At 40.5% G+C, this 11,372-nt stretch overlaps 1 protein-coding gene across 1 annotated transcript in view; it reads right to left on the bottom strand.

Annotated features, from left to right (window-relative positions):
• Positions 1-540: 540 nt before the first annotated feature.
• The window catches only part of LOC122555254 (E3 ubiquitin-protein ligase DZIP3-like), a 115,948-nt gene continuing 105,116 nt past the window's right edge, over positions 541-11,372 (bottom strand). The window contains exons 26-32 of the mRNA XM_043701054.2: positions 9,130-9,231; positions 8,867-9,004; positions 5,370-5,521; positions 5,090-5,210; positions 4,876-4,971; positions 3,720-3,812; positions 541-695 (exon numbers count right to left, since the gene is read on the bottom strand). Of these exons, the coding sequence (XP_043556989.2) occupies positions 564-695; positions 3,720-3,812; positions 4,876-4,971; positions 5,090-5,210; positions 5,370-5,521; positions 8,867-9,004; positions 9,130-9,231 (834 nt within the window). The 3' untranslated portion in view covers positions 541-563. The remainder of the gene's footprint in view (positions 696-3,719; positions 3,813-4,875; positions 4,972-5,089; positions 5,211-5,369; positions 5,522-8,866; positions 9,005-9,129; positions 9,232-11,372) is intronic.

Below are 11,372 nucleotides of genomic sequence, written 5' to 3'. Positions count from 1 at the left end.
ATTATTACTATATAATTGCAGCATCTAATGAAAATTAGTGAGCTTTAAAAAGTAGCTCCTGAAAATCAAAACACAGAACTGAAGAATATCTCACCAAGAATCCTTGAGAAAAAAGACTCCTGGTTAGGTCCATACTCATTTATTGGTTACACGTAGATGATCCTTTATCAGAAATCGTCGGGACCAGCTGTTTTTCGAAATTTGGAATTTTTCGAATTTCAGAATAAGTGACAGTTTGGTAATGAAAGTTTTTAAAATCTTACTGGAGGAGCAGACTTACTGAGTAAAAACAGGCCTTGAGAGAGAATCCAGGCCTGATGGTATTGGGCCACACCCCACCACGTCGCATCTGAGTGACGTGCATCGAGTGGGTGTCGACTTGTGTTTACTGTTTGCACGCCAAACAATCTTGTTAATGAGAAAAAAAAATCCCCAAAAAACCTTTGTATTTCAGACCTTTTCGAATTTTGGAACTTCAGATAAAGGATCATCTACCTGTGTATATAAATAACTTGAACGTTGGAATATGGAGCAACAATCCAAAGTTTTTAGTTAAATTTTATTTATTCATGTTTCTGAGCTGTCCACAATGGAGGAATTTTTCTGCTGGGAAGATCTGGGAATTCTTGGGGTAGCACAACGTGAAGTCTGCAAGTTGGACAAGTTCTCTGTTCATTCAGCCATGATTCGATGCACTGTATGGAGCAATATCATCATTAGTCATTTTATTTTAGTTAGTGACTTAGTTTGTAATTAATGTTCATTTCTAAAGCATTTATTAAGGCAAAGTTCATGGATTATAATTTAACAATAAAGGGAAGCTTTAACTACCCTAATATTGAATGCGAAAAAAAATTATGTCAAGACCAAAGGGGAGTAATGTTTTGAAGTGAGTTTAAGGCAATTTTATTGATCAGTATATTATCTCTTTAATAGGATAACAGGCATTACTGGATCTAGTGGACGCCATATTAGAGGAGATGCTTGAAATTTGTGATCATTGTTTAGAGTCATAAAACAAAAAAAATTGCTTTATATCATCTTCAAGACCTCAGGACATCATGTACATTTCAGCTAATAATGGACTTTGAAAGCACAGTTGTTTTGTAATCCAAGAAACACAGCAGCCTATTTCTGTGCAGTAAGCTCCCAAAGCAGCATGATTATGCCCAGATAATCTGTTTTAGTGAAGTTATTTCGAGGGCTTATTATCGGCCAGAACAAGAGATAGAACTTATGTTTCTTTGAAATAATATCATAAAGGAGATCTTTTAAACTCAACCGAGACGGCACTTGACTTAACATTTCATCTGAAAAGGATCTCTGACAGTGCAGTACTCCCTCAGCACTGTCGTTGATAGTCAGCTTTGACTTTTTGTGATTAAGTTTCTGAAGTGGATCTTAAGCACACAATCTTTTGACTACAGAGCAATATAGAATAAAAATACTTGCAGGAAAGCTAACTTCAGTAAATTGAGGGAAGTTCTATGCTGTACAAACTGGAGTTAAATATCAACAGACAGAAATGTAATGGAATAACGGGCAGACTTTTAGGAGGGTAATTTAGAAAGAATCTCGACAATAAGTAAGGACACAGAAGCCAGATTTCCCTTGGTGAGGGAGTGGGATGAAGTGGTAAAAGAGAGAAAAGTACAGGTGTCAGCTTGACAATATAAAAATAGAATCTGGCTGTGAAGTACAGAGGAGTGAAAGAGGAATTAGGATAAAGAGTAAATGGGACAACCAATTGGCAAATTACATAAAATGAGACTCAAAAAGCCTTCCACAGACATAAGAAGACGTGTGTCTGGGGATTGCAGCCAATTAGGAAGAAACACTGGAAGCGGTGGGAGAGGCAGAAGACATAGTTTTGCCATAAATGACCACTGCACGGAAGAGGAGATTACCAAACCCACGTGAATGAAGGCTTCTGAGATACTGGATGAGATAAGCAAAGAAAAGGGCTAGGAAGTTTGGCAGTGTGTAAAGTGAATAAGTCACCAGTCCAGATAGAATATTTCCTAGACTGCTGAGGGATGTATTAGCCACAATCTTCCAATGATCCTTAGATACAGGCACAGTGTCAAAGGACTGGAGGAGAATTCAACAAAGAGGAAACAGTACATCTAACAATTACAAGCCAGTTGGTTTAGTGTTGGTGGTGGGAGTTTTTCATAAACAATAACTCAGGAGAAATTAATAACAAATTGTACAAACGGGGATAATAAAGGAGAGCCAGCAAGAACGTAAGGGCTAACTTGGTTGGCTAATTTCATTAAGTTTTGTGATGAGGTAACTGAGATTGTGGTTGCAGGAAATGCAGTCAATGATTTGCAGATACAGAAAAATCTCAGTTATCCGAACATCAATTATCCGAATTTCGGAATATCCGTACAAGATCTCAAGATCCCGTAAAAACATTATCCAAACAGTTATCCAAACAAAATACTCCCCGCTCCTCTCATTCGAATAATCGAGGTTGTTCTGTATATGTTTGATGCATAATGAAGATTGAAGAGTAAAGTAATTCATTTTGAGAGAAAATACAGCTAAAATTACACAATTTTAAAAGGGGTTCAAGAGCAGAGCCTGTGGATACTTATGCACAAATCTTTCAAGCTACAGCCATTAATAAAAATAAAATGCAGCTTGGGTTTCATAAACGAAGCTCAGAGTTCAAAAGTCAGAATGCTATATTTAACTTTCTACAAACTGCAGTTTAGCTTCAGAGGCAGTTATGTCCAATTCTAGACACTACATTTTAGGAAGGATGGGGAGCTTTTGAGAAGGTTCAGATGAGATTGAATGCAATGGTTCAAGGTAAAATGAATTACAATTAAGTGGATAAGCTAGAGAAGCTGGGTTGTTGTCTTCAGAACAGTGAAGACTAGGAGAAGATGTAATCAGTGTTTTAAATTTTCAAGGGTTTAGACAGAGTAAATAAAGAGAAAACTTTTCCAATAGCCGAAAGATCAATAACCAAAGAACAGAGCTGAAAGGTGATTGCCAAAAGAATCAATACGAGCAGAAAAAGTGCAAAAATTGGTAAAATTTTGAAAGTACTGCCCAATGGGTGATTCAAAAGCTTTCAAACTGGAATTTGATAAAAGAAAAAAAATTGCAGGAATATTTGGAAAGAGCAGGGACTGTTCTTCAATATAGCTGGCACAGACTTGGTGTACCAAATGGGATCCTTCTGATTTGTACTCTATGACCTCCTTGTTGCAATCTTGTATAATTCGGAGCAAAAAGTACCTATTTCTGCTCCTATTTATAATGTTCTTATTTGCAGTGGTTATCAGTGTGACCTCACATCTTTCATTCTGTAAGGCATTGAGCTGGTGTCACATGCACTATGGGTATTAGGAGAAAGTGAGGACTGCAGATGCCAGAGTCCAAAAGTGTGATGCTGGAAAAAACACAGCCGGTCAGGCAGCAACCGAGCAGTTATGGGTACATCAGGTGCAATCAATAAAACTTTGGCGGTAGGCCAGAAATGGTCTAATCTCAAGCTAGGGCAGACTTGATTTTCAATTCCTTGTGCAATAAACAAGGCTGTTAGTAGATATGAAGATTGCTAGCCAATGTAATTCATCTATATTGTGCTCTGAAATGGTATTTTCCTGTTAAGAGATTGTCACTGTGGTGGATTCTCTTCCTCTTTATTTGCTGTACGTAAGGCATAAAATGAAGTTAATAAAGGCAAAATGTGATAATACCTGGGAGTGGAACTTGTGGGCACATGGTAAAACCAGCATGGACTCTACAGCAAGTTCTTCATGACAGATCACACAAGGGTCTTGTTCCTCAGTCTACAAAATACAAGGATTATTGTGAGTTGCGATAATTCTGTAGCATTCAGTATGCCAATGAATTAACATATCGTGGTGGTTCAGCAATTAAAGTTAATACAAAAATCTCAAATGGACTGATACACAGTTTTTAATTCAGTGGAACTTCTTGGTTGTTATGATAATTATAGATGAGCAGAAGATTTTTTCTTCTCCCATTTCTGATAAATGGCAAGGGCACGAGTGTTTAGAAAAGTGAACGTGCTCAAAAGGATTAAGTACCATATGTTCAATTGAAATATTGAGCATTGAATACAATCCAGTTAGTATTTTGGAACCCTTTCTAAACACATTCTTCTTCGCAATAATAAATATCATTATCCAAACTCAAACAAGACAAATAATTTTTCAAACTTTTGCCTTGTGCACTCTTTTTCAGCCCTGACAAAGGCAATAAAGATTTATCTAATGTGATTCCCTTAAACGTCATTGGTTATCACTGTGCAATCTTCCTTCAGTTATGTAGCAAATAAAGTCTAGATCATAGACTTCTTCAGGCCACTCATAACTGGACATTTAGCTTACAAGTATTAATGTTGAATTTGTTAATAGCTGCTACTTTAATTTTGTTTCTCCCCAACCAAAAGATAGGTAGAGACCCAGTTAAAGAGAATATATCAAAAGTCACCAAATTTTAATGTTATTGAAGATGGCATTCAAGTCCAACTCTCTCTGATTAAGAGATTAATTCTGCACCGGTCAAACGATGTGCTGTATCAATGACTGTTTCAATAAACTGTTGATGTCTTTAAGTGTCACAATCCTTTCAAGTGATCAACAAATTCTTTAAGGCATAGTGCTCTTAAAATTCCAAAATCAATAAGAATGCATATTGCAGAACTGTGCACTGGGAGCCTGTGGTTTATGTCATTGAATACTTTGAAAGGTAATGGAAAAATCACAGGCTAGAGATAGAGTTTGATGGCAAGAACATGGAAGAAGAATTGTAATTTAAAAACATACATAAATGGTCTGTCCCAAAGTTTTATATGTATCGCGTTTCAATACACTAATTGCAAATTACCATCGCCCTGGCTCCTTCCCATGAGTTAAATCCCTGCTGCCTAGATGAACACCAAGCAAATTGATTAGAGGGCTTATTTTGACCACTGCTGCTGCTCTGAAATGCAAAAGAGATCAATATTAATCACTCTGGAAATCATCTCCTTCATTAAAACAATACCAATTACTTGCACGCAATTTTTTTTTTTAGAAACATCATAATTGCTCAAATTTACCTCACAGAGTTTTGATTCAACCAAATGTGCTACTTTATTGACAATTTCATCATAGGATAATCCTGAAAGGGATCCACCATTGGACAGCCTTACTTCTTTCAAGAAATCGGTTAATGACCCCCTGAAATACAAACAGAAATATTATTTTCATTTTTAATGTGTCTCAGATATAAAATAATATAAAAATCATTGCCAACAAATATACAGGAGAAGCAATATTGTAGTGAAGAAAATAAACTGCTACTTCTGTGAGCAAATCGTTCCAGTCATTAATACTTACCTGGTAAAATGGGGATAGGATGTTGAAAGCCTCTCCATTATTCTCTCAAAGCTGTTCTTACCACGGATTCCTCCCGGTGTTGCCATCAGTCCTGCAGTGAGCAGGGATTGCTGGGATGTGACTTGTTCAGATAGTGGGATAGTCCCTCGAACCTAAGTATTAGTGCATAGAAACTGCATTTTAAAATTATGTCAAAAGTAATCTCTAGATAATTAAACATCAACAAAGCATATATCGATTTTAAAAATACACAACATTCTTCATCTACTGTAGCTTCCAAAAGTGGATATTTATGCAAAGATCAACTTTGGAATTAGCACTGAGAAACTGAAGGAGTGTGTCCCCAAATGCAGCAAGGCTTGGACAACATTCAGGCTTGGGCTGACAAATGGCAAGCAGCATTCGTACCACATTAGTGCCAAGCAATCATCGTCTCCACCAAAAGAATTCTGAACATCTTTCCTTGACATTCAATGACATAAGCACCACTGAATGCCCCCGTTGTTAATGTCCTAAAGGTCACCATTAACCAGAAAATGAATATGACCAGCTATATAAAACTGCAAGCACAAGAGTAGGTCAAAGGCAAGAAATTCTGCAAGTAACTCACCTCTTGCTCCTTAATGCCTGCCCAATACCTGCAAGGCACAGGTCATGAGTGTGATGGAATACTTTCCAATTGTTTGAACGAGTGCAGTTCCAACAACATATCAGAGGTTTGACATCATCTAGGACAAAGTGGCTTGCTTGACTGACAACACATTGAATATCTCCAAAGTACTCTTGCTCAATCACCGAGACCAGAGTAACAGCGTGTACCAGCTGCAAGATGTACTACAACAATTCACGATGGCTACTTGGACATAACCTTCCAAATCTGCAATCTTTCATGAAGAAAGACAAGGGCAGCAAATGCACCACCATCATCTGAAAGTTCCCCTCTAAACTACAAAATCATCCTGACTTGGATATTACTTCACTATTGCTGGGTCAAAATCTGGAATTCTCCCTAACTGCACTATGGCTATACCTATAACAAATGGACTGCAGCAATTCATGAAAGTAGCTCAGCACTTTCGTCTCAAAAGCAATCAGGGCTAGGAAATAGATGTTCGCCTAAAGAATGATGCAAACAGTTTGAATGAATGGAAAAAGATACTAACAAATTAGTTTTAACTTGTTCTGGATCAGTGGTACTGGAAGAGCACAGTAGTTCAGGCAGCATCCAACGAGCAGCGAAATCGACGTTTCGGGCAAAAGCCCTTCATCAGGAATAAAGGCAGTGAGCCTGAAGCGTGGAGAGATAAGCTAGGGGAGGGTAGGGTTGGGGAGAGAGTAGCATAGAGTACAATGGGTGAGTGGGGGAGGAGATGAAGGTGATAGGTCAGGGAGGAGAGGGTGGAGTGGATAGGTGGAAAAGGAGCTAGGCAGGTCGGACAGGTCCGGACAAGTCACGGGGACAGTGCTGAGCTGGAAGTTTGAAACTAGGATGAGGTGGGGGAAGGGGAAATGAGGAAGCTGTTGAAGTCCACATTGATGCCCTGGGGTTGAAGTGTTCCGAGGCGGAAGATGAGGCGTTCTTCCTCCAGGCGTCTGGTGGTGAGGGAGCGGCGGTAAAGGAGGCACAGGACCTCCATGTCCTCGGCAGAGTGGGAGGGGAAGTTGAAATGTTGGGCCATGGGGCGGTGTGGTTGATTGGTGCGGGTGTCTCGGAGATGTTCCCTAAAGCGCTCTGCTAGGAGGCGCCCAGTCTCCCCAATGTAGAGGAGACCCCATCGGGAGCAACGGATACAATAAATGATATTAGTGGATGTGCAGGTAAAACTTTGATGGATGTGGAAGGCTCCTTCAGGGCTTTGGATAGAGGTGAGAGAGGTTGAGCAATTCATCAACGTCACCAACACATTCCACCCTGACCTTAAATTTACCTGGACAATCTCGGACACCTCCCTCCCCTTCCTGGACCTCTCCATCTCCATTAGTAACGACCGACTTGACACTGACATTTTTTACAAACCCACTGACTCCCACAGCTACCTGGATTACACCTCTTCCCACCCCATCTCCTGCAAAAATGCCATCCCGTATTCCCAATTCCTCCGGCTCTGCCGTATCTGCTCCCAGGAGGACCAGTTCCACCATAGAACACACCAGATGGCCTCTTCTTTAGAGACCGCAATTTCCCTTCCCACGTGGTTAAAGATGCCCTCCAACGCATCTCGTCCACATCCCGCACCTCTGCCCTCAGACCCCACCCCTCCAACCATAACAAGGACAGAACGCCCCTGGTGCTCACCTTCCACCCTACAAACCTTCGCATAAACCAAATTATCCGCCGACATTTCCGCCACCTCCAAAAAGACCCCACCACCAGGGATATATTTCCCTCCACACCCCTTTCCGCCTTCCGCAAAGACCGTTTCCTCCGTGACTACCTGGTCAGGTCCACGCCCCCCTACGACCCACCCTCCCATCCTTGCACTTTCCCCTGCCACCGCAGGAACTGTAAAAACCTGTGCCCACACCTCCTCCCTCACCTCTATCCAAGGCCCTAAAGGAGCCTTCTACATCCAAAGTTTTACCTGCACATCCACTAATATAATTTATTGTATCCGTTGCTCCCGATGGGTTCTCCTCTACATTGGGGAGACTGTGCGCCTCCTAGCAGAGTGCTTTAGGGAACATCTCCGAGACACCCGCACCAATCAACCACACCGCCCGGTGGCTCAACATTTCAACTCCCCCTCCCACTCTGCCGAGGACATGGAGGTCCTGGGCCTCCTTTCCCGCCGCTCCCTCACCACCAGACGCCTAGAGGAAGAACGTCTCATCTTCCGCCTCGGAACACTTCAACCCCAGGGCATCAATGTGGACTTCAACAGCTTCCTCATTTCCCCTTCCCCCACCTCATCCTAGTTTCAAACTTCCAGCTCAGCAATGTCCCCATGACTTGTCCGGACCTGTCCGACCTGCCCAGCTCCTTTTCCACCTATCCACTCCACCTCTCCTCCCTGACCTATCACCTTCATCTCCTCCCCCACTCACCCATTGTACTCTATGCTACTCTCTCCCCAACCCCACCCTCCCCTAGCTTATCTCTCCATGCTTCAGGCTCACTGCCTTTATTCCTGATGAAGGGCTTTTGCCCGAAACGTCGATTTCGCTGCTCGTTGGATGCTGCCTGAACTGCTGTGCTCTTCCAGCACCACTGATCCAGAATCTGGTTTCCAGCATCTGCAGTCATTGTTTTTACCTAGTTTTAACTTGTGTCATCCCAACCAAGAACTTTGCAAATACTTGCTAAACAAGCTGGGGTAAAAGGAGATCATCAGAATGATGGAAGGAATATATAAGATGCAAGCACCAACCAAGTTAAATTGCCAGACATCAAGTAACTCAACAAACTGGGAAAGGATTGTCCCACATTTCATATCAGTTCAGTTAGCCCAGTACATACTGGTTCTTGTCATTAGTCTAATTGAAGTTTTGGTTTTTACCTGTTCATGTACAGCTGCTGAAGTTTCAGCCTGTCCGGGGACATTTGTCAACCTTCCATTCAAAGACTTTGACAGTCCAAATCCTGTCAGTGCATCATTTGCTTTTGCTTGCAAATGCTGCTCCAGAAAATGCTTCATCTAAAAATGAAGGGAAACAAATGCAGACTACATTAATTTTTATGAAAACTTTGATCACAGCTTTACAGAAACAGAAGATGATTACAGAGCAAAATGAACCCAAAAAGATAACTGAGAAAACATACAACTGCATCAGGGTGTGGAGGTGGTGGTGGGATTTTAATCTTTGGAAGTATGTTCAGTTTCGTCCCACTCTTCACCAAGTTTATCTGTTCATCAAATTGATTCTAAGAACAAAGGAAATGTTCAAATTAGCAAACGAAAATCCAAGCTATTATAACAGTTAATTTATTTATTTGATTTATTGTCACCTATATCTTGTTACAAAATACTGTAAAATGTGTTGTATAATGTTGCCACACTCTGGTGTCTTCTTAAAACACAGAGAAATAAACAAAAACGTAAAATATAAAGATAACAAAAATGAAATAAAGAAAGGAGCCACCACAGAAATACTTTTCTCATTATGTCATACATTTGCAATGAAATCACATTCAGAGAAGCATTCCCTTTCTAATTTCAACCTACTTTGCTAAAATAATGCACTTCTACTATGATACTGTTCCAAAGGCACAAAGGGCACTCTGACATAAAGAACATAGGATTTTTGCTCTTGGGTCAGGAGTGCAGAACTGGGACAATTCCTGTCTCTGAAAAAGTGTACTAAGAAAAGCTGGCCTAGAAGCTGTGATCCTTGTTTCAGGGAGGCTGGATTCCCTGGGAAACGGAACAGAAAAATGAGTGTGGAGGTTGCTGGGTCTGGAGACAGGCTGGATTGAAGTGTTATCTTGGAGTTTCTCCATTGTATTGATGTTTAACAAAAAAGGACACTAAAACACAAAACAATCCTCAAACTCTCATTTCTCATCCATGTAAAATAGGTGCAGCTTCAACAACTCCTTAGAAACTTGAAACCAACCAGCACAAAGCAGATTACTTGATAAATATCCCCTCCACCACCAGTGTATAGTATATGCAACACACATTATATGCAACACACATTATATGCAAGATACATTGCAACACTGACCAAGACTCCTTCAAAAGCACCTTCCAAACCTGGGACCTCCAATACGGACAATAACAAGGGCAGCAGGTGCATGGGAACATTGTATCACTGAATGTTCACTATCATTGGATCAAAATTCTGGAATTCCCTCCTGAAGAGATGTAGGTGGACCGATTTGACAAAGAGCTTACTGATTCAAGAAGTCATCTCACATTATCAATGGGAATTAAGAATGGGCAAAAAATACTGAAGATTTCAGACTCACCATCATCTCCTACTGATCTTTTATAATAGCTACTTGCTGTTGCTTTTCATTTGTCACAATTGTAGTGAGAACAGACCATCAAGGTTTTAAGTTACAGCATTTGACTTTGATTCCTGCAAGTTTCCAGGATTAAAAATGTTACACAGTCAAAGTGTGGCACTGGAGAAGCACAGCTGGTCAGGCAGCATCTGAGGAGCAGAAGAGTCAACATTTTGAGCATAAACTCTTCATTCCTTATGCTCGAAACGTCGACCCTCCTGCTCCTCAGAAGCTGCCTGACTGGCTGTGCTTTTTGAGTGCTACACTTTTTGACTCTGATCTCCAGTCCTCACTTTCTCCTTAAAAAGGGCACATACTAACCTGACAAACTCAGTGTTACAATCCCAGTTAATGGTAGTATAGGATAAATCAGACTTCAGAGTGAAACCTGGCTTGGTAGATCATAAATTTTACTTTTGTAATTTGGTTACGGTGGTGGACAGTCATTAAATATATTCACATAAGGCTGTTAAAGTACTTCAAACAAAAGAATATAATTTGTTTTACAAAAGGAAATAAAAGCTGTATGTACAAGATAATTTGGAAAGGTCTTTCCATAGCAAAAAAGACAATTCAACACTTTTCCAAGATTATTTAGAAACCCTCTATTCTGGTGAAATGTCACTCAAATCTTAACTCTTTAATTTCTTACTCAATTGATGAGGTGGTTTCATTTTGATAATTTTCTCCATTATTAAGTCTCACTGAGATACACAGGCACCAGCTAATCACTGATGTTTTCCAATTTAAAAAAAAATCCTATCTAATGAACTGCCAAACAGTTTAAGACTTCTCCCCAACTCTGATATCCTGGCGGTTGCCACAAACTTAAGTGTCCTTCTGCTGGCATGAGTCTTCTCAACTGAAACCAGATTCGGTCCCCTAGCCATTTGTCTTCTTGTATATCACAGAAGTTCAACTTTGCAAATGGTTCATAAATTAACCCCCCAGGATGGGAAGTATCAGATGAGGAGAGATTGGATAGACTAGGCTTGTTTGCCCTGGAGCAGAGGAGACGGAGGGATGATCTGATTGAGGTATACAAAATTATTAGA

Source organism: Chiloscyllium plagiosum, unplaced genomic scaffold, assembly GCF_037043375.1.
Source record: "Chiloscyllium plagiosum isolate Xiang-an unplaced genomic scaffold, Cpla_swu_hap1 HiC_scaffold_12, whole genome shotgun sequence".
NCBI lineage: Eukaryota > Metazoa > Chordata > Chondrichthyes > Orectolobiformes > Hemiscylliidae > Chiloscyllium > Chiloscyllium plagiosum.
Note: the sequence above shows the minus strand (reverse complement) of the source record. Positions and strands in the feature narration are given on the sequence as shown.